General features: G+C 34.6%; 1 protein-coding gene across 1 annotated transcript; it reads right to left on the reverse strand.

Moving 5' to 3' along the window:
- Positions 1-98: 98 nt before the first annotated feature.
- LOC149791450 (homeobox protein engrailed-1-B-like) lies at positions 99-6,869 on the reverse strand. The gene is made up of 2 exons (XM_089969989.1): positions 6,455-6,869; positions 99-1,476 (listed from the first exon to the last, which is right to left on the reverse strand). Exons 1-2 carry the CDS (start codon positions 6,807-6,809, stop codon positions 1,142-1,144), a joined length of 690 nt encoding a protein of 229 aa, XP_089826115.1. The 5' UTR covers positions 6,810-6,869; the 3' UTR covers positions 99-1,141.
- Positions 6,870-25,562: the final 18,693 nt, after the last annotated feature.

The following is a 25,562-nucleotide window of genomic DNA, read 5'->3' on the forward strand; positions in this document are numbered from 1 at the left end:
TTTTTAGACATTTCTTAGAAGCTAAAAGCGTTTAGAGAATTAAAAACTAGAAGAAAATGTACAGTTCTCCATAGCCGGAATCACTACAACGCTGCGAATTTCAAATAAGGAGTGACATTTATTCAAATAAACCTACATGAACATCCAAAAGGGATGGGAAGGTGAATTACGTGTGCATCCCAACGGGGTGATGCATTTTTTTTCTTCAAAAGATTAACAACGCCGAGTATCTGAAAACACAGGGACCAGTGTAGCTACCTTGACTACCTCCTGGTTTAAAGCCCCGGAATTTCGATAAGGAATGAACATTATAGGGTGAGCGTGGTAAAGATCCACTCGAAACTATTGAACGCCTACTGCGATTGTGTTAGTCTATATTCTTAGCCTGTGTTTCGAGAAAGGTGTTCTACTTCTTGCATGTCTTCTTCGAATGTTTATGTCGTAGGTAGCTTATTTTGTGATGACTGGAGAATTCAACAAGTATTCACTTATAAGTCATGTTTCAACATTTCAAACAAGTGTCATACTTTATTTATTCGTTGAAATGGTCATTGTTTCATTTCAAATCACAGTTTTGCCAAAGGTCGTATAAACCCAGTCATACACACAGTCACAACAAACTCAATTAACTGTTTACCTAATATTCACTTGAACCAGTATTCCTTTCCAAAATTAAATATGGCAACAGTCCGTTTCGAAACAATTTATTAGTTTCAGAACCGAAACCTTCCCTTAGGTACATTAAGGAAAATGGAGACTGTGGTAGTAACACATTCGATTTTCACCACTGTTGGTATAAAGTTTGATCCCCAGAATCATCACCAGCAAAGGCTATTTTCTGCCCGTCCAAAGTCGGTGATTTGCTCAGGGTTCTTCGATATTCTTCATCTCCAAGACAATCTCCAGCCATTACCAGGACTGTAGTGTGTACTTGATACAAGTACTAGTCAACTTCAGTAAGTATATGATAAGATGAATGAAAACATAAACTAGCTGATCATCAAAACGTGCAATATAAGATAATCTTGTTTCAATGTGGAAATTGGAACGATAGTAAAGCACACCAATTCTGCACAGTTTACAAGTGTACCGTATCACGTTAGCTGGAACACCGAAACGTTCTGGCTGTAAATGTATTGTATCACGCCTCCATTTTCACAGAATTCAGATTGTCCTTTTCGATGTCGTTCGTTGCGCGATGGCTGTAAAGTCCTTGCGCCATAAGGTAAACTGCTAGCGATGTTGTCTCTCCAGATGTCTTCTTAATCTTTGCTCTTTTATTCTGAAACCATATTTTTATTTGATTCTCGTTTAAGTCCAGTTCTTGGGAAAGATTTTGTCTTCGCTCTTCAGTGAGATACCGATTTCTGTCAAATTCAACTTTAAGCTTCTGAAGTTGTTCCGTTGTGAACGCCGTTCTTGGCCTCTTGCTCTCAGTTGACTTTTCCTTTTTTCTCACTTTCCGTGATCTTGGTCCTGTAATAATAATAATAATAATAATAATAATAATAATAATAATAATAATAATAATAATAAGAAGAAGAAGAAGAAGAAGAAGACGAAGAAGAAGAAAAAGAAGAAGAAGAATAAGAAGAAGATGAAGACGAAGAAGAATGATAATAATATTACCAAAAACGCTGATAATGTTCACTACGACGGCGATGATTAAATGTTGTCATTAATAAACGACGCAGAAATGTTCTATTTATGGAACATTTGCTGAATCGAAGGATGAACGGATAGATAGATAGATAGATAGATAGATAGATAGATAGATAGATAGACAGATAGACAGACAGATAGATAGATAGATAGATGGTCTTTTTAAAAATCTTTTAACTTGGCGAATGATATACGAACCAGAAAATTGCTTTCTAAATCCATAATTCACAATCATTTAGACAGAACTCACGGGGAACATTCGTTAAGCTCACTGGGGCTTAAGCACCGAATCCGATAAAGTGCGATGATTGAAAGCTCAAGTGGTTTGTTCATAAATACAGGAGTTACATCCAATAAACTCTTTGTAGATTCTAGAGATTGTTACGTCTTAATGTAGCGAGACATTTACTAGCTAACTGGATGCTTATGCAATTAGATAGATTCCAAAAATTAGGGATATCACACAGAGTTCTTTAATGGTCCCATGCTGCAACAATAAGTCTCCTATTTCGTCATTAAAAAGTCACGATTAATCAATCATGCCCCTCTAATTTATTTGGAAGGTTTCATATAATTACCCATAAAGCACCTGAAGTTGGGGGCGTAAACTGGAGTGTGAACAGATTAAACCCCTAATGAGGTCGAACTGTGTTCATTTACCGTTTGTGGATGTTGCGAGACGTTTTACAAATAAAATAGAAACAGAACAGAAATGATATGCATTTAGGAAAGGATTAAAACTATTTATATCTGATTGTATTCAATATTTACACTTAATTCCATGTTACAAGTGACTGATAACCGATATATAATTAAACCTACTCTAGATAGTTCCTAATTCCGAAAGAAATAACCATTTTAAAGTGTCTTTCTAAAATAATAACAAGTGAACAAGGATGTCTATTTGTTATGTACGTGTTCATACTCGTTCCAATGCTTCCAAACAATTAGGCGCAATTATACATATATTGAAGTATTAGCTTTCCTTAACAAAACCTTATAGAACATAAAGCACGTCCCAAAAAAGGGAAAAAACCCATCTCGTCTTTTGTTAATCCTCAGTGCGAATATAAAAGAAAATTCGATCAATTAATCTCCGCATTAATCACTTTCCAATTACTCAATTACAGATCTATTAAAAGATGTGGTTTATAACCGCTGTATACAAAATGGGAGCTGCACTGGCATTCGTTATTTCTGACTATTTCTTTGCTCATAAAACATATATTTTCGGTATGCCGAGTTAACTATAACCTGACAACCTGATATGTTCGTCTTCTCTATATTACTAGAAAACACGCGCTTACAAGCGTAAGTTGCAAGAGATTATTGCATTCCTTGACTGGTTCACGACCCCGCTGACATCTTCAGTGGAATGATTCTTCCGCAAACCTGTCCGAGCTGACCAATTTAACGTTCCTAAGCATTCAACCTATAAATATCTTTCGTCGAGAAGACTTACTTGTGTAATATGGCCTCCAATAAATTATGGTCATTCTCGTAGTGCAACAGGCAAACCCTCTTCAAGAAAATAAATCTTTTCCTTAATTACATGTTTTCTGGAAGGTCTTAATCCTAATTTTGGCCAGCTGACACAAGAAATAAATTTTACTGTAAATTCTCTTACAAACTATGTATTGTTACCTGTCTGACGGAAATTTGTTTAATGTTGTAACCAGAATAATGAAGTGTGGCGTTCAAATTAGAATAAAGCTCCGATTCGTACGCGTAAAGATTTATTTAATGTGGACGCTATTTCCCCGTCTTATAAACACTCCCCCGATAACAATACACGGAATGAATGCCAATTTCTTTTATTCAGCATGTATCGTGTTGTTTAAAATACCCTCTCAAAATGAAATATTACTATCTTCTTGAAGGAGTTTGGCAAGTGTCTGTGAGATCTATATTTTGTGGCGACTTCAGTCGATGCTTACGGTGATAAGTACTTTGTGGGTTGGTAAATCATTCCATCAATTAGTGCGCGACAGATGCAAACATTTTTCTGAGCCAATAATGAAAGGAAAGAATTTCGATAATTAAGAAAAGCTATTTGTAAGGCAGCTTTCTGAAACAAACTTGGAGAATGGGAGCCATAAAATATGTCATCTGCTGTCAAGGAATAACAGTTAGTTGGTCGGTGTTCGAGCGTTTAACAAGAAACTAGACACGTGAAGTATTGCAGAAACAAGCATTAGTAATTCGCCCTCATTTCGGGTATCTTCATTCGTTAAGGATCAGTGCATGAGAAAAGCTTTAAAGAAATCCCAAAACACTCTCTGTAATCCGTTGAGCTAAATACTTATCAATGAGACTGGTAGCTTTTGTCTAACATCTTCTATCTATAACCTAAGCGGCAGCAAAAATATCGTTATTTCATCTCTCACCCCCAAAGGCAGAAATAAACTTTAATATTATTTAACTGTATAATATTTTTTTAACAAACTCCTATCGTTGTGTGAATGAGAAATTCGGGGAAAAAATGTATACTAAAAGTTGTTATACTTTTGCTTCCGTCTAAAGAAATACCCAATAAGGATAAGTACGAGTGCATGTGTGTGTGTGTGTGTGTGTGTGTGTAAACATAGATTCACTGGTGCCCCTGTTAAAATGGTAGCAAAACAAGTACCTTTAAATTCTTTCTTCCTGACAGGTGTCTTTATAATTATTTTGTTTCCTATTTTCAAAATATTTTGTTAATATTATTATTATTATTATTATTATTAGTAGTAGTAGTAGTAGTAGTAGTAGTAGTCTATAAGTATTCGTAACATTAGTATTAGTATTATTAGTAGTAGCATGTTATATTTAAAAGTGCACTCACGTATTTCAGCTGTTCTATTTAAAGGATTTGTGCTTGATTCACCAAACAGTACATGAACAAGAAATGGTCATAATGTTTATTGGAGTAACAGTGATGTACGATGGATTATTTCCTGAATATTATTTTTCATACGTTAGAAAATAAACCGATTAAATTAAATATCGTATCATTAAAAGACAATACTTAAAATAATCTGGAATTTAATAGATATTTGAAAACTTCCATCATAGTACAAAGAAGACAGAAGGAATCGCAAATAATAATAATAATAATAATAATAATAATAATAATAATGATAATAATAATAATAATAATAATAATAATAATAATAATAATAATAATAAAATTACTACTACTACTACTAATAATAACTATAATAATAATCATGATAATAATCATGATAATAATAATAGTATTATTAGCATTATTATTTTTAGCATTGCTATTATTATTATTATTATTATTATTATTTTGAAATTTTCATTTCTTGCAATGTTTACTGCAAGTGGATAATTAAAAAATACCTTTTTTATCCCATGAAAACCAAAAATTTGTTACAAAGTTGTTGAAACGAATTTAAATAAAAAACCTAATGATAGCAAGAAGCAGAAAGATGGCGGAATTGACCTCTTTTTCTCTTTGTTGTATATTCAAGCTTCTGTATTAGTTATTATAACCCGTTCAGTAAAAAAGCAATACTACTACCACTACTACTACTAGTACTAGTACTACTACTACTACTATTACTACTACTACTACTAGTACTACTACTACTACTACTATTACTACTACTACTAGTACTACTAGTACTAATAATAATTAGAATAATAATAGTCAAACAAAAGGCAGTAAGGTTCGCCTCATTCAGTGCACTTTCTCCTGGCAATCTTAAATGTATCTTGGTTATTATTATTGTTATCATTATTATTATTATTATTATTATTATTATTATTATTATTATTATTATTATTAATTGAAGCAGTATCATCTGAGTTGTTATCTTTTTGTTATTGTTTTGTTTTTCTTGTTGTTATAATTGCTACATTGTTTTGATATTCTTTGTAAGTTCTGTATGATGTCGGCTTTCGTTTTCTCGTTTTATTGATTGTTCTGTTTAGTTTTTCATTGAACAGATCATTTTCAAGGACACCCTATAAAAATAATGCCAAATTTGCATGGGTACACTAACAAAAAACCTCAAGCTTTCATAGGTACTGACATAAATGAAGCCCAATTTTCAAAATTGGATTGAACTTACAACTTCAAAAAATGTTACATCTGAAAATAGTTTATATTATAGTGTTAACAGACTAATAAAGTACATAAAGGGAAAATATGCCATTTGAATGAATGACCATTATTTCAATAGTTTTAACACCAACACCACCGCTAATAATAATAATAATAATAATAATAATAATAATAATAATAATAATAATAAATGAATCAATAAATAAATAAATAAATAAATAAACAAATTAATAAACAGATAAATAAATACAAGGAAAATAACCTCTGGTGACTTAACAGAAATTATTCCCTATCCCCCTCCCAACCCATTTTATTATAATTTCTTTGTATCCAAGCCGTAAATAAATCTCATTTCAGATGATTATATACATTTAGCAAGATGCATTGCTTTATATGCAGCTGAGAGCATTTGTGTATTTAATTTCAAAATACACTAATTTAGTTCTCATAAACTGAAGACTACATGTACAGATTGCATGAATTACAAAGGCAAATAAATATGTCGCTGGTGAAAAATAAAAACAGAATTGTCGTTAAACTTTAGCAGGTTCTTCATAAAGATTCTTTCATCAAGAATTAACCTATTTGGTGTGTGTGTGTGTTTGTGTCTTTGTGTGTGTGTGTGTGTGTGTGTGTGGAGAGAGAGAGAGAGAGTAGATTAACGATGTTTTAACTTGTTTTTTATTTAGCATAATACGATTCAGTATATCAACTCACCTGCAGAAGGCCTATCGGAATACCGTGTACAATATACCCAGGCAGGCCACATTGGTTTCGACCCCGAATCCTCAGAGCCCGGAGACTCGCTTCTGCTGTCATTTTTCATGCCAATCTCCTCTTTACTGCATGGCTGTGCAGATTTACACTTTTCATCCGTGGCTCCAGTTCTCACAGATAAATTAAGTATTCCAATCGTCAGTCGGTTTTTGCCAAAGTCTGGTTTTAAAATTTCATCGATTGTAAATTTTGTGAAGGATGTATTACAGTTTTTGGAGTTTTCCTCTGTTTCGTTCTCCTCCATATTTGTGGTTTTCTTTTCGAATGCAGGCTCTCCCGACGTATGCAGGTGCATCACGCGCGACTTTTTTCAGCTGTTTAAAAGCTTCTTGATGAGTTGTTGTCGTTTTGCAAATTGAAAGGTAAACTGTTTTGCATTAGACGGCGTGTAATAGAGTATTAAATTTACTGGGAAGGAGGCGGGCCTTTCCTAGCAAGAGGCGTGCTCCATCTACCGTAATCCACATTCTGTTCCACCCACTATTCCTGGCATGTTTCAAGGCCTGTAGCTGTGCCTCTTGACGGTTAGTGAACTGATGAAGTCAATAAGATAAATTGCTAATAAGCGTCAATAATGTCTAACAAATCGTGTTATCTGATCTCTGCTGAGAGAGAGAGAGAGAGAGAGAGAGAGAGAGAAAGGCTTATGTGGCTTCAGTATCATAATGACACGTGTATATATCTGATAATAAGAAAAAGAAATATTACATTAATATAACAAAGAAAAATAAAATAAAGACGACATGCGCAAATGCTTAGGTGTAGGAAATACTGGTGAAATAAATATAAATGAGAAATGCTCCTCAGATAGTGGTTTTCTTTTGTACATTATTAAATGTTTTTGTTGGTTTTCCATTGATAATAGGGCCCGAGGTAAACAACGTCTCTCAGTCTAGGACACTTGTGCTTGGGATGTGACTTTTATTGCGAACACGATACCTTACAATGCAGAAAAAGATGGTAGAGGCGTTATCTGGAGAAGAGGAAAGAAAAAAACATGCTTCACTGCAATCATTTCTCTCCCTCTTTCTCTCTCCCCCTCCCCCTATCTCTGTGTCCTATGAAAAGTAGGAACCCTGTAATAATACGACAAATTAAAACCCGTCTGACAGAGTTATTCAGGCACCGGACATTTATACAGCAATTTAGATGAAGAGCCAGTATAGTGTTGTAAACATACCCGTGTTTTATTTCCGCCATACCAAGATATCATCTCGCATGGCGCGACGTGATGTGAATGAAATTCAGCCTCCTAAAATGGCACTGTCATCTCATGGTCGTTACGAGTGTACTGAATTGACTAAGAAATACAAACGATGTTCCCAGTTACATGTCCAAAATCATGCTGACTTTAATTTGTTTTTTTTTTATCACAGTCAGCGGATTCTTTTTTAATAAAAAGAAATTGAATACCGATAATAATTATATGATATTGCTGACACATCCCCCACCGCTCCGATCACTCCGTGTGTTTTCATACTCTTAAGCATATACTCTCTCTTAAGACAATCTTTTGCGATTTCGGTTTTTTAAAAACATTGCAGAATGCAAATACTTTAATTTGTAAAACTGATTTGTTATGGTACTAATATTGTTACATAGGAATGTTTTATGTACGGTTTGATCCTTATCATCATAAGACAAAAGATGAGTGCATCCAAGACTATAGTCGGGAATGAATATGTGTCATTATGCTAATGAATTTACCCCCTCCCCCCATAATTGGAAATTTCTCCCACACTAATAAGCATCTGATATCGAACTGATGTCATATTAATTCATGTAGAAACTTTTATTTCCATAACCTAAGGATTGTTCGTCATGCAAACACTTCCGCCAGACGTTGAATAATACAATTATAAATCAATCAACTGTATATGTGCACATATATTGTATATTACTTACGTAACTATCACACACAATGATGCATCTATTAAATGTTTTATGCGTTCATTGCACTGAGGCTTAAAAAGGCCATTTATCCCAAGAATTATTTAATAAGGGAAAGACTGCATTTCACTCAAATCCATGATTACCCTTAGGCAAGGATTGAAAGATTAAATAGCTGAAACAAAAACTAATTGTACTTCAATAGCCATCCATGAAACCTTTTATTACCCGCTCGTGTTGAGTTAATTGCTAATGATTAACTTCTTATCTACTATCTATAGCTAGGAAAAAGAGTATTATCCCAGCCTCTTTCTCTATCTACCATTTTTAAAATTAAGCACCTATCTAATTTAAACGGGTTCGAACTCATGCGGTTCATTTTGACGTATAATTCTAGCGTCACAAGCCGAATGAATTTGTGAGAGAGAGAGAGAGAGAGAGAGAGAGAGAGGCGGAAATCAGGCACGACGTCTTTCATATGGCTCGCAAATATCGCCTACGGCTCTCTGCGATATTTAAATCCACTCTTCATAACATCTGACTAATTCTGACTTCAAGCTATCTGCGATCACATATTCGATTAGAAGTGATCGATTACTAAGACTTAAAATTTGGGTTTTTCGATCAATGATCGTATCTTCCGCCTTCACCGGGAAATAACTTTTTCAAACTAAAAGATGTCAAATTGGTTCATGATTGATAATACGGCTATTATAGGTCCTGCTGGTTACTTTTCTATATGTACTCATTATGTATAGCTTTCATGGAATTTTTTATTTTATTTATTTATTTATTTATTTATTTATTTTGTTGATTCTGTTTCGAATGTGGACACCCTCATATGATGAGGTGCATCACCCGTGACTTTCTCCACGGGTTGCCGTATTTTGCAAATTGAGAAAGTAAATAGTGTTTACTGTACACTGTGTGTAATAGCGTATCAAATTTGCCGTAAAGGAGGCGGGCCTATCCCCATCAGCAGGCGTGGTTCAGGAACCGTATGTTTAAAGCTGAGAGCTACTAACTATATGCCCCGCCCACAAAACTTACCCTTTTACCAAGCCGCCAGCCATATTTTATCTTTCGAGGAGTATAAATTGATAGTCGATTAGATAATGGATTTATAGGCGTCGTTAATGATTGCCTTTACAAATCGTGTTATCTGATGTGATCTCTGCTACCAGGGGGCTTTGTGGATGAAAGAGAGAGACAGAATATATATATATATATATATATATATATATATATATATATATATATATATATATATATATATATATATATATATATATATATATATATATATATATATATATGCACACAGTGACCTGAATCGGCCCACACTCATTGCCTTTCCTGTGTGTGTGTATGTGTGTGTGTGAGAGAGAGAGAGAGAGAGAGAGAGAGAGAGAGAGAGAGAGAGAAAGAGAGAGAGAGAGAGAGAGAGAGAGAGGAAGTTATGTCGTTTAATTTTGTTTGTTGCGAATTTGTTAATCAGCTATTCAAGAGGATACATTTGCTGATGACGATTTCGGCCTCAATCGATATTTCGTTGATAGTGGCCAAAATTAAATGCATTCACGCTAAAAGGTAGGTAGAATTTAATACAACCATTTTGATTAATATATTTGTAAACATATGATTGAGTTATCAGGAGCCCCCGTTCATTGATATGCCGAACAAAATATAAAAAAGACCTTATCCCAATGGTAAAATATACGCGTTTTATATTTCCACTTTGCTCCGATATAATCTCGCATGTCGCGACGTGATGTGAATTAAAAATCAGTATTTTAAAGTGACAATGTCATCCCGCTTACACCGGGTGTGAGAATTCTGAAGAGAAATGACCAGATGCAACTTTTTATGTCAGCAATGAATCTGACTCTAGCATTTAGGATAAAAAAAGTAAATAAATAATCAAATATGATTTGAATTTATTAACGAGGTTGAGAGAGAGAGAGAGAGAGAGAGAGAGAGAGAGAGAGAGAGAGAGAGAGAGAGAGATTGTCAACATTTAAAATTTCTGGTGTATGTCTGTTTTCATGCCCTCTGTCATACATTAACTCCATGTCATTCTCTCAGAATTGCTTGATTGATATATTTTCAATTTTTATTTCGGTAACGAAAGTGAATAGCGTTTATCTTTTATTGAATTATCTTACTAATTAGTCTCATATATGTTACAGGGCGAACACACTTTGGAATAAAGTGTTTCTTTTTAAAGTTAATTTTAGTTAATTGTTTTTCAACAATATCAACTATCTGAAACGTAAAAGCCATTTCCATGGGAACGGAAACAGATACACCATTCTGTGTCGGAGTTCTACCTTAGCTTTTAAAGACAATTGTCCGACTACAGACAAGATAGACTCTGATGTACCGCCCCATAATACATCCGCAGATCAGGGTCTATACTGCTTGTTCTACGGATTACATATAATAAACTGAATAGACCCATATCTTGCGGCTCATTATAAGACGGAGTGAAGTTTAAGCCAGTATAACCGTGTATAAATACCAAGAATGCAGTCTTTTCTTCAAAGTATATACATTATTTATATTATCTTTCTATTTTTGAATTTGTTCGTGTCTCTTCAAACACAAAGGTGTTATAGATAGTATCGTATTTACTAATTTAATCATTTTAAGCAATTTAAAGCTTACCCTTCATGTCGTATATCAAATACAAGGAATCTGACATTACCGACCGTTATTAAACTAATGCAGTAAGTACCTTCAATTTTACTTGCAGCTATCGCTAGAATAATCGTAGGTTTGAAAGGTTTCCAGACACCTGAACGGAATATGCAGCAAAAGCACGGGAACTGACGTGCACTTTACACATATAAATACAACACCGGGAGAGAGTTTAAAAGTCAAAGGTTACACTCACTAAAGGGAATTTTTGCAAACAGGGCATTACCCGAACCTTTATGTTCCAGATGACCGATATTCATTTCATGACCAATACAAACAATGCATGAAAGCGATACTAATGTCCGTCTGTCTGTCCGTCCGTAAGTTGGTCGGTCTGTCTGTCTGTCTATATGTATGTATGTATGTATGTATCTGTGTGTGTGTGTGTGTGGGGGGGGGGGGGCGGGTGATTCACCTCCTGCGTATCTCACCACATATGTTACATCAGCAAAGGCCAACAATATTCCGATTGTGACTTTGTCTCCTTCGGACACCACATTATTCCATGCGAACAAATGTAGTTCAAAATATAGTTCTACAAGACGACGAATTACATCCGAGGTTTGATTGTCGACTTGACAGGAAAGGCAGAGGAGGCTTCGATTGGGAAACCGCAGTCTAATCGGACCACCTCAGTAATTTCTGGATATACCATACGATTGGCCCAGACGTTACGAATGACAATAATAGTTTGATGCATTTGGTCAATCCTTATTTCGTAAATAGCCAACGTGGTCTTGATGAAAGCTTTTGACATACTTTGGAGGCATGATGCGTAGGACTGACATCAAAGTTGCGAATGTGACAATGGAAAACCGTTTTTCATATTGTCCATAAACAGTTGAAAATTCTCCATACATATACAGTCTGGACATTTGGTGCCCCCATTGGCTAAGTGGTCGAAACAGTTTGCATATACTGATCGCTGCCAACTCACCTCTGTCCTCGTGGATTCGAGTCTCGGGCACGACCAATGTTGGAATGTGATAAAGCGTGTTAGTAACTTCCCGTGAGTCGGTGATTCCTACTGGAGTTTTCATGGGTTCTTACTGGCAGCCATGTATAACCTATCTAGCATTGAGAAATAGCGTTTAACCCAAAAACAAACAAGAATACGGGCATGTCGCGACTAGCAAAAGACTTAAATAGTAAACTTTAAGATATTTTCGGTGAATGGCCCTCAGACCCCATGGATGTTTTACGTTAAAATAATGTTATAGACGTCACACCGCCGCAAAAAGCAATGTATGCGATAGTTCAAGGGTATCGAAACTAAATGATTTCTTCTCTTTTTGCCATTAAAATGTTGCGGAAATAATATTAACATTTTCAAGGTACGGGTATTTGTTTGATGGCTGAAATATCCTAGAATGTTAGTTTTCCGCGTCAATCGTTTTGTGATGATTTATCCTTCGCACATCAAAGCGGATATTTGTCCGCCAAAAACTTACCACTTTGTGAATATCACTACGACTACCCTCGTATTCAAAGAATTATTTAGTGACGTGGGGGAACAAAGCCATTGCCCCAACAGACAGCGTGAACTCAGGATTATCTTCGTTTTTGAGTTGTCTTCTCAGTGATTTCTGCTTTGAATGGTGGCGAGAAAAGACAAAAAATCGCATGAAAAGTGAACCATAACAGTGCTATAATGCCTAACTCAAGACTTTAAAATATTATATAATTTCCATTACTTGCTGCAAACACCTAGAAATATGAGATGACAACAAGAGCGAAAATTTCAGTAGAATACGAAAGAGCCAAAGTTGCGGTGGCAATATCGTTTCTTGAGATGCGAGAGTGCCACCTAGGTGTCAGACTGACTCAGAGTCGTCTCTGTTGCCGAGAAGAAGTTTCTCAACTATCATCGGATAAAGACGATGTTTCAATTCGTAATAACCTTTATCGGAGAGTTTATTTATGAAAAGCGGCACAACTCTACTTTGATAATGTACGTAATCCATTTTGTAAGGTGTGATGAATATATTCATGGATAGAAATGGAACTCCCACATACAGTGAAATTCCTACACGTCATGAAACTATTCTGTATCAAAAGTTGACTAATATCACTGTCTTAAATGTTGATATTTCATTTATGCTCAAGTTTGTTATAAATGTTGGAATCAGATTTATTGTTATTCATATTTTCGCTGTCATTGAGCATTTTCACTATCAGACCCACCGGAATAAAATTATCCTTTCATCAGGTTGACTTGAATTGACACTACGATGTAACAAACGATAGTATATCCGGAGAAAATCTGATATGGGTATAGTTAACTAGTGGATAGCGCCTCTTCACCAATTTGTTACATAAACGGCTGACACGTCGCAACTCCGTCAAACCCATTACCTCTGCCAACACACCAAAAGAAACATTAGAGTGTGTCTACCTTATTGTGTAATGGAATTCAGCATTGTCCCATCGATTTTGGTGAGGTGGATTAGGATTGAATGGGGTTGGTGTGTGATCGATTCCATATTATTCGATCTTGAAACTCGAAGACACAGTCTACTTAACTAATTAAAACACAACATACACTCTGAAAGATTGGTGAATGACCACAAAGCCAATGAAGTTTGAGACGGCATTTTCTAGTTTTGCTAAGGTTAGGTTTACGTGTATAGAGCAGCCGAATACCGTAAACGTACCGTAAAAGTCCAAAAATAATATTATTACAAGACTCTTTAAACCAAAATATCGTAATTACTTTCAGAACCTGAATGTACATATTGTTGTAAAGCTGGGAACAACGCCCATGAAAAGTGAATAAATTGATGTTTTATTTAAGTTATTAAGGGTGCATACTGATTAGCTTACTGGAAGATTTATTAAAAATATTTATGCAAATACCTCAAAGGATTTTCATCTTGATATGTAAATTATTGTTTCAAAACTAATTTCTTTGGAGACGAGCCATTAAGTTCTTTTTGCAATTTTCTTTGTGGACCAATCATTTTATCGACAAGCTGATATAACATTTGTTTAAAACATCTAACGTTGTGTTGTATAATACATTTTGTATCTAATAAAGGTTATTTATAGTGCGCATGCGTTCACATTAATCCTGATTTAATTCAAAAACTGTACTTCCTAAAATATGATATTTTTTCAGAGTTTTTATTTTAAAATATGTCACATATATAACGTGTTTCACCCTAAACGTTCTATTATGTTCAAGTCACGTGCGTCGGTTTTGAAGTGTAAGACTGCATAGGCTAGAAATGTACTTATCATCTACCATCCTTCGTTACGTCATCATTATCTTTCATTCCTCTAATCAGATAAAAACAAACACTATTTCAATCAGCCCTGCCTATTGAAAGGTGATATGATAGGTGTATATATTATTTGTTTGTGTTCTTTTCTTCTAGTTTAATTTAATTTAAAAGTATATTTGAAATACTGCGACGAATAAACAAAATAACAGCATGTAAGCTTTGTATACCGAAACAATTGGTCTAAAGGACTTAACGTAAAGGTATCTACTGAAACAGTGAAAGACGAGTACAAATTACAGGCATTATATCTGAGAGTGATTCAGCTAAAATTTACACGTCAATACTTATCCAACCATGATAATCTAATTCTTATAATTTCAATTGTCTTTCTTTCTGTCCCCATGTTTAACAAAGTATTCACTTTTAAGCAGCGTGTAGTTTTCTTTCATTGGTCTCAACTCCGCCCCAGAATACATTGCAAAGTTGATAATCTAGAGTCGTTGACACTTCCTATAGTATTGTAGGGTGACGTGTTAGAGCGGATAATGCAATGACCTAATGAACTTGGCATGGTCCTCTATTAAAACAAATTTTGGGTTGTTGTTGTATTCCTTGTTTCTCGTCAGTACGCTTGCATATGGACGCATTGTTTAAGAATTCGTTATTCTTGCTTTCCATCTTTCAAAAGCAAAATCGTGTCCATTTTTAGTTAGATTTCTTACGTATCGTAGGACTGGCCTTTCATTAAAGCTGATGGAACACACTGTTGAAGCAAAATGCGCTAATTACTAAAGACTGACTTGTAATGCCTGCCATATGCTTTCTTGAGCAAAATGGGTGAGTGTCGGAATGCATGAAAGGATTAAGCGATTGCCTTGTTTTAACTTCTAAAGGGTGATTTTAATCCAGGGTCTCACATTTTTATCGGAAATCGCTGGGGTGGGGGTGGAGGATCGTTGTTATTGTTATTGTGTAAGGCTTTGGTATAGATAAAGCTTCACATAAAAATAACCTGGATCTGGTAACCAAAAATAGTCCACAGAATTTATCGATGTGTAAAATAAATTGCTGCTCAGTAATACATGATCGTTTATTTCAAATCAGATTGCAGAAAACTCCATCAATTCATCACAATTGGAATTATTGTCTCCTACTAGCACCCTTTCAAGGCTGCCATCAGAACAAAATACTTTTTCAGACTGTATGAACAAATCACATATTCTGTTAGACCTGGGACATTAACGGTTTGCTAAAATGATGATTTTGCAAGCGTTTTTATAGTGGTAGGGAACACGTAAAGACAATGAAATTTACTATTTATTAGGTTTAGCCCGTTTGAAGATTTGGCTATGGCTGTAATTTTCGTCGCAAATATGGAGGCTTGATTCGGCAATCGGCTTGAGATGGTGTCATTGGGTGTTGCAATGGAAAGTTCGAACATTTTCTTTCGAACGTACGGCTAGCACAGAAGCCTCTGATTTGATTCAATTTACCCTGAAAAACAAGAGTATTGTTGACAACGTTTTGAATTGGTAAATATCAAATATAATTTGGAAGAGTTTCAAAACCAAGGCGGTGATTTCGGATGAGCAAAATTTGCAGCATTTCCAAAACAAAATTCTGCTATTTCTAGGTGACGACGAATTCGTATGCCAAAAGGTAGTATGGAATTTAGTTTCTAAGCTTACCGGGATTTCCGTATGAGGGTAACGACCACATCATCCGCGGCATTAGATGGATAAGAAGCGAGCAGGGCTTGCCATATGAACCTAAAGACCACATCATGTGCGGAGTGAGATAAATTAGAATATGTTTGCTAGTACACTGAAGATTTAAGTATGTTTGAGATAAAGTGATGGTTCAATTACATCAACATTAGGGCGTTCTGAGGTGATGTTCTTAAAGCAAAGTCTAAGTCCCTGATCGTATATCTGATCGAAGATCTGGGGTAAAATTGCAAGTTACTACTATTACTACTAATAAGTACTTCTACTATTACTACTACTACTACTACTACTAATAATAATAATACTAATACTACTACTACTACTTCGGATTCGGCCAATGTGGGTATGTGAGAAAGCTTGCCAGTAGTTTCTCGTGGGTCAGTGGTTCTTTCTGGGGTTTTCTTGGGTTCTTCCTCCACCAGTAATACTGGCCACCATGTATAGCCTATCGTGTGCTGAAAAATGGCGTTATACCCTACAACAACAACAACAACTATTACTACTACTACTACTAATAATGATCGATGCAATTATTCCAGTGTTAAAATACCTCAGTCCCAGATTCGAACTACTTAGGTGTCTCCATTGACGTCTGTAGGTAGAGATTTGTTGACGCCTTGAATCTAACTTTTATAAGTCCAAATTCGTTTTGAGTTTCAGTCATACAGTAAAGCTACAAATATTCATGTTGTTTCTTCTACAATTCATCTTTTGTTTATAAAGTTCCCCGTCATTTAAACATGTGAGAATACAAATTGTCTCTTGGTTTTTGTGTTTAGTGTTTGCTGTTTGGAACCGTTTTCCTACTGTGTTCTTCGGTGGCGTATACAACCAGTGCCTTGTCTAATCAACCATGCTCCAACAGACAAAGCTTTTGGGGGACAGTAACATCCTTTATTTTAGAGTTAAGTGTGAAATACAAAAAGCTGTTGGTGGGATATGTTTCATATATTATTCTTTATTTTCACACGTGAAAAATGTATCCTTATGTTTTTCACATGCGAAAATATATTCCCATTATGTCATGTAACAATTGAGTGTGTGTGTCAGCAGAATGACATTTTAAGCAAGTAAACTAGTCCGAGTTTCCATTGACCCTTGTCACACAAAGTTTGATATTTGGACATTGATGATGGGGTGTAGGGTCAGAGTCCACTCTCTATCGAAAAGTTGGAATTTGCCGACACCATTTGGTGTCGGCATAGGGTAGCCACTTACTAGCCGGCTTAGCAAACTTGAACGACCTTTCGTCACGATATACCTGCATGAAATCAACAGGAATATTATTTATTTTCTCAAAAATCGTGAGCATAGCATTCCTGGTGTTTTTAATCTGCAGACAGACGAGACTAAAGTACATCGTTGCTGAAATTTGACCTGGATCTCGCCTTCTACATTCCGAGTCACATGACTAGACAATTTCGCAACCTACATGTCAATGACATCAGAGGTCATTTAGTCACGTGATATCAACAGTAAACGAAATTTCCGAAGTTGTTGTACATAGAATTTGGAACTATTATATAGAAGTCACTTAATGTTTGTAAATAAATATAATGCACACTTAATTCTCAACATATATATTCTGAGAACAACGACCAGAAAACTGTAGGTATCGCAGCAAGGTGGAGAAAACCATTTTCAACAAGTACCGAGCACGTATCCACTACCGTATTGATATGTGCTCTCTGTTTAGTGAATCTGGTTTGACGTCAAGTTGCTTCAAGACTTACAGATTTCCAGTCGTTGTTTTCAAAATAAATATATTGAGAAGTTTGTATTCTGTCATTTTTCTATAAATACGTCAATTTCATTCATATGTTCGATTTGTTTTCCTACAGCAACACTAGGAATGGGGTATTGTTGATGTCACGTGAATATATGACCTCTGATGTCATTGACATGTAGGTTGCGAGATTTGTATAGTCATGTGACTCGGAATACAAATGGCGAGATCCCGGTCAAATTTCAGCAACTATGTACTTTCGTCTCGTCTGTCAGCGGATTAAAGATCTAACAAATGCTATGCTCCAAATTTTTGAGAAAATAAATCATATTCCTATTGATTTCATGCAGGTATATCTCGATGAAAGGTCGTTCAAATTTGTTTGGCCGGCTAGTAAGCAGCTCCCTATGGTGTCGGCGGATTCCAACTTTTCGATAGGGAGTGGAATCGGACCCAACACCCCAACATCAATGTCAGAATATCAAAAATGGGGGGGGGGGCAATGGTCAGAGGAAACTCGGACTACAAGTAAACAAAAATGTTATGAGCTTGTGTAATAACTGGAAACTGGATTAATCCTCAGGGATGGACATTATTTTTGCCGTAGTTAATTTGACATAACGCAGGTTTAATATCATGGGATATTTTTCCAATATTACTCGGCTTCTTATTGCACGACACATGCGTCTAAAAGTAGCATAATGTACTAGGAGCTACTTTTCGCAAACTAACCATGTACAGTCATGAAGTTGACGTTTTGGGTTTTAGTTTTTCAGATTTGCTTGTGGACGAAAACATGAAGCTAGTTGGTGTACTTGAAAATAGAGATGATAACGTGAACAATATGGACGATTTTACTGAGTCACAAATTAAACTTTCGAACAAGCAAACGAATGAACATGATATCTGCAATTCCACAACAAACGTTAGAAACGCAATATTGAAAATACCGTTCTGATCATTTCAAGTAATTCAGGAGAAACTTTCGTAACTTGGAATGGTTCCGACAATGAACAGTGCTCTCTGGGGTATATACACATAACACAGGAAAGCACACTGAGGCCAAGGACTGCCGCATATCAACCAGAGACGTACTATTTTATAAGTCAAAGTACTAAATTCGAGTAAAAATGCAACTGAAGGTTATGGCAGAAAAATAAGGGCCTCAGAGTCAATGAGTCAAGACGATGAAGAATTCCTATTTCCGATGGCTGAATGGACTCGCACATACCAGCTGCTTTGCAATTTTCCACGTAAACATTGTTTGATACAATGTTTCGGATTTAGGCTAGCGATAGAAGCCATACTACAGTAGAGATCATTACGTAGCTGGGGTCTCTACAAAAAGAGCGTGGAAGCGACAAGCCATAATCATGTCTTCTTTAGCTGGTAATAAGAATGGCCAAAAACTATACTTACATTTTTGCATCTTGAACTTCCTCAGAATGAAATTTTCAATGAGCAATGTCATGCATTCTAAAACTTGATTACACACATCAGAATAGTACTGTACCTTCTGTTACATTTCCAACTTCAATCACAGTCTTTTTGCAGCGATAAAAATGAAATGAACGTGATGTACCATATCGTCTTTTTGATAATTGCAATTGATAGCGCTCATATTTTTGCCACGTTATGACTCAAAACAATCAACGCCAGAACAGATATACACATGCAGCTGGTTCAAAGTGGGTCCCTCCCTGATCAAAGCACATGTGCTTCGTGCAGAATTAACACAAGTGATATTACGAGTCCACCACAAGCAGAAAATCTGAATTGAGTAAAATCGACCAACAAAAAAAAAAAAAAAAAAAAACCACATCCATTCCAGACCAACTGAAATAATTGTTACAATGCGCATTGTAACGTGTTTAGGCTCGAATAAACCGTAACACAAAAAAGAGTGAAAACATCAAGCTTTGAAACATTTAACAAATTATTTATTTCCCTGGAAAAATACTGTAAAAATATTAAACAAATTAGAAATATGGTTTTAAGAATCAAATCCCCTCCCCCCCAAAAAAATCCAAGAATAATCCACGAATACAATTTTAAAAGTCCTAATAATGAAATGTTCTAAAGAATTCAAGTTCGAGTCCCGATGAATTATCCAAGATGGAAGGCGATGACGTATACTGTATCCTTTGTGGTGCTGGAATGTCTACAGTTCTTTGTTATTCACAAACAACAATCCGGTGTTGGAAATCCGAACATTATTTTTATAAAGAAATGTCTTTGTTCAAGAATTCTGTATGAGCACACAAATATTTCCGGAGAAACGAATTTATCTTTCAGAATCCAAATAATCTGAAGAATAATTAACATATAACTCAAAAACTGGTTTCAACAGAAGGAAACGACCTGACATCAAGTGTTTTAAGCCCGGACTGACTAAATTCTCTATAAACATTGGTATAAAACATGAATACTGCGCAAAAAGATGTTCGGATTAGGGTCACGTGATCATGTTTACATCACGTACGCTCAATGTGGCCCTAACAAAAACCAATATGTATACTCTAAGAATAAAAACTCTTTACAAGTCAAGGGTCACGTATCCAATACAGCCTCGATCTTACCGTTATTATTCCCACAATAAAAAAATAAAAATAAAAAAAGAACTTGTTCATGTGACTGTTACTAATTTTGAATTAAGGTCAGGAACTATGTCAGCTTTAGGTATTTACAAATGAACAGTCAAGGTCAAACTATTTTCTGGAAAAAAATTTCTGAATCACGTAAACACGATTATATTATAATGGCATGTAATAGAATAAAAAATTAAAGCTGACAAACAAACAATAAAATTTCAATGAAGATAAATTAAATCAGATATAAATTAGATCAAATATATATAACAGCATTCATTCACAATATGACTTTAAATTTCAATTTTAGGTAGACCGAAACGACAATTATGTTTGAAATTAATGTCGAGTGCGCGACGAGGATCAAAGGTCGCTGATGTTGGTGGGTGTGCTATATGAACATTAATATTATTATTGTGTATTGATGAATCTGGGTGGTGTATTTATTTTAGAATACAGCATAAATCAATTACTTTGTTTCTTGTGTATTTTTAATAATTAAGCCGTAGGTGGAAAACAAAATGAGTATATAATGAAAAGATTACGGCATTTGTTTAGAAAATATGAACAATGTTTTCGAAGTAATACTGCACGAGAGTGCATTATTAATCTGCAAAAAGGAGTTTATATTTTCCCATACAAATGCAATAATCTATAAATCTTGATGGCATCGGTGATAGATAAACCGGAAAGATCAATATATTTGCCATATTGTTTGGATACAAGTTGATGTTGTTATAATCTTTTCTTTCTACGCAGTCATAAGTGTGCTTGGTCGATAAGTACATCCCTTGGCTGTCCACAAATTTATGAAAGAAAAAAATGATAAAGATTAAAACATTATTAACGAATTTAACTCTCGCGATTTGGCATCGAATTTACAAATTTACGGAATTATTTATTTATTTTAATTATTTATTTCTTTATTTAAGTATTTACTCAAAATGGGATGGGTTCTCGATTGGTCATCAGGACATGTCTGCGCATGACCTCTGACTATCCCATGCTATATGGATTTTGTACATAATTTCCATATAACAAATTCACATGTATACGTTGATGTCAGTTGCGTGATTGCTCAGTGGTTAGTGTACTTTGCTTTCTAAGTATGAGTTCGATTCCCAGAGCAGGGTCGGTGGGTTGCGACGCTGTTGTCTTTGACACAAAACGCTACACTTTTATTGCCCAACAAATATAACTGAAGCCATGAAGCAAAACATCTTACAAAAGGCTAGGCCAAACAAACTCGAAATGTTACGTATCTTTGATGCACACCGATAATGAATACGTTGATGATTATATGGTTGTCTAATAATCTAATAACAGTTATTGTATAATCCCGTCTAAAATACATTTATCATTTCATTTGCAGGATTCGCGTTACAGAGAAGTATTGATTCTATGAAGGATTAGGATTGTCACGAGGAACAGCGTCTTGAAATTTCTTTTGTTTACAGTCTCGTGGGGTGTTTCGTAACACCTTGCGGTCTGGTTTACTATGAATAAGGTGTATCAGTCTATTTTAGGTTTGTCTGTTTGCGGTTTTGGTGGACCTGAGTCTTGGCAGCTAGATTTGAATTATATTATTTCATTCATTTGTGTGGTCATATTAATTCATTCATTTGTGTGGTCAAATAATTTAATTCACTTTAGATGGGGTGCAATTTGATACCTTATTTATGTAACGAAGTCAAGGATTATCAAAATCATATTAGCCTGAGATCTCAAAATATTCTCCATATAATGATCTAACATAAGGTAACAAGAGATCCCACGCCACACATACACTGTATCTATGTAAAACATACCTCGATTTACACAAATATCTATTATAATATAGGTAGATCTATAAACACATCTACGTAAAATATACATATACTGTCATATTCTCTGAGTGTTATAACTTTATTCATTTTACCTTGACTGAGACCTTACGGCCCAATTTGAAACTCGCTCCTACCAAAACTTGAACGCTTTCACTAGTTTCTGTCTGTAAAACGGTGACACATGTATACATATTCGCCTCTTATAAACGAAAAAATATATGAATGGCACACCTTTCAAATTTTGTTTTAGGATGATAAGAAATTATGGCATTTCTCACGTGGGGCGTCGTTACTTTTCTTCACATTACCAATACCTTCAAGGGTAGAACTTAATATTCCTTTTTTTTAAATAACGTCAATTAACACATTAAAGCAGACTGTATCCTATATTGTTTATCGATGACATTTTTACTGATAGGAAATATAACCCAATGCCCTCCTGCGTTGAAGTGTGAATTTTTATCCTCGTTGGTATCAATCAGCTTTTAATTTTGTCATTATTTATTACAGAAATTTGATTCTGATCAGTATTTGCATATATTTATCTCTACACTGGCTGAGGTAGACTGGATTAATGTGTTTAGATATAGGTGAAAAGAAAGATATCTTGGTATTGAGTTAACTTATATTTAGATACGTTTAGGCATTCTTGACCTCGATGACCCCGAAGTTGGATTAAGAAATCGTGATCAATTCGCCATGCTTATACTTGTTTTTGGTTTTATCTCTATAGATAAACTTGCAATAAATGCAAAACTTGAATTCTAAAGTAAACATAGACATTGAAAAATTATAGTGGGTGGCTTAAATATTAACACCGATGTATTAAAGCGTTCAGTCGTTGTTCATTCAGTTTAAAAAAAAAAAAAGAAATTTACTTGTTAGTTAAGGCTGCATGGAAACGTTCTGTGGTGAACTTACAATCAACCAATTCTCTATATTTACAATGGAGGCCCCGGACTCGAAACCCAAGCCGAGTCATACCAAAGACATACAACAAAAAATAATTATTGTTAGTGAATGTTATCTTGGTTGAGGACCGTTGCAAAAGAGCATTAATAATAATAATAATAATAATAATAATAATAATAATAATAATCATCATCATAATCATCATCATCATCAGTAGAAGTAGCTGCTGAATTTAGATGTTGTCTGGTCTACATATTGTTCAGCCCTAGGTCGCAATAGTACTAGTCATATTGTGGCTGATATATGGTAGTAGTAGTAGTAGTAGTAGTAGTAGTAGTAACAGAAATAATATTATGATTAGAAGGGATTCATGTACCTTATTTGGATTGTCAATTTTTTTGTCGTGAATTTTTTTTTTTTTCAAGTTTCCCTGTTCATATTCCTTACCGATATAATGCATTAATTCTTTGATTCTGCAAATACATTGGTAACTTATCGAAAAACCACGATTATGGATTTTTTGGTGTTGTATCTCAATAAATGTTGAGTTAGAAAGATAGACAAATGCAGACAGACGGACAGACATATCTTTGTTACACCTGTGAGTGATTTTGCCTCATCATGAACGCATAAGTGTCCCGATCTAATTTCCTTGAATGGACATCAACACATTCGTTTTAAACAAATATTTGAAGCATTTTAAAATACCACACTTTTCGACAAGATTAATTACTCCCCAGTTCAGTAACGAGAAAGAAAAAACTAAAACTAGCTGTCTTTCCTTTTTCGGCTGTCAGATTCTCGTTGCAACCGGATGGAATTCTTGTACACCCTTGTAATGGAAAAGTAACCTATTACAGTATCAATCAGGGCGATGCAGGGCTCAAAGTAATTACCCATTAGTGATCGAAAAATAACCAGTCTAAGCATATAGTAACTCCCAAACTGCGCCCCTTTCCGAAAAATATACATAATCGTACTGAGTCGTAGAAACATTCAAATTTATGTGTGATGTAATAGAATAGCATTATTTTATGGGACTTTATTCAAGAATATCGTCGTTGCCAGTTGAACATATGTTCAGAACGTTGGCTTCATGAGTTGGTATAATTTGAAAATGCTTGATTATTGTGCAAATGGTTGGTCTTTCTTGAATTATAGAATGTGTCACACGTGTTTCCTTTTTCCACATATTCTAATGTATATTCTTTATTTCTTTTCTTCTGGTTAAAAAAGTCCATTTCGCTTTGTGTGTGAAGAGTTTGGACCTGCCAAAGAACATGTTTATATTCCACAAATAAGTCAGACAAGATTTATACCAGATAAGGAGAGTTTAGGTAATTTAGTAATTGACTCGTTAATTCATTCATTCATTCATTCATTCATTCATTCATTCATTCATTCATTCATTCATTCATTCATTCATTCATTCGACATAATATGGGGTATTTCCTATTAAGACCGTTTAAATGTTGAATTACACTCAAGGGAATCTTTTTGTTGGAACAGTTTGATTGAGAAAGTTTCAATAAATTAGCAAAGCCAAACGGAGTCTGTAAGGAACTACTTTTGTCTTCTTAATCAATGAATTTATCTTTTTTTGTACGCATGCGTGTAGCATCCCATTTACTTACTAACATCGCATAATGTTATTTCTCTTATAATAATTATAAAAATGCTTCAGAAAGTTTGTTATTAAAATGCATAAGGAGCTTCCGTCGTTCTTTATGCCTATAAGCATAACCAAGATATCAAGTGTATCTATCGTATCTTTACGTAATGTACCATAACGTCTAGTTTTCATTATGTAATGTAACAGTAACTTTTCATGATGTATCATACTATTACTTTTCATGATTTATAGACACTTGTTCTTTTCATAATGTATCATAACCTTTTATTTTCCATGATGTATAAAAATAATTTTCATGATGTATCATAACTTTTATTTTTCATGACAACTTTTTACCTTTTATTATGTATCATAATTTTTACTTTTCATAATGTATCATGCTTTTTACTTTTCATGATGTATCATAACTTTTAAATTTCATGATTTATCGTATTTTTTATTTTACATATAAAAATCTAATGATTATAAATAACAAGTCAAAGAAAATGATCAATGAATTGTAAAAATTAAATTAAAATTAAACTATTTTCCGTAACCGGTTTCCTGCAAAGTATAATTTAATATCCTTTTTTCATCCTCATGGTACATTTCTCAAAACTCACTTATTTCGACTGCAAGAACAAACTTAAAGACCTAATAATGTTTCCTACCTGAAATATTCTCAGTATGTTTTTTTATTTTTTTTAATGTTTTTCTAATTTCATGTTGTTTGTTTTTGTAATGATATTATTATGTTTCTTATCTTATAGGTGTTGTCTAATGTTATAAAGCGCTTAGAGCTTCTAAAGATTAAGCGCTATACAAAGTCCTCATTATTATTAT

Source organism: Sinohyriopsis cumingii, chromosome 9 (assembly GCF_028554795.1).
Source record: "Sinohyriopsis cumingii isolate HCF-2022 chromosome 9, ASM2855479v2, whole genome shotgun sequence".
Lineage (NCBI taxonomy): Eukaryota > Metazoa > Mollusca > Bivalvia > Unionida > Unionidae > Sinohyriopsis > Sinohyriopsis cumingii.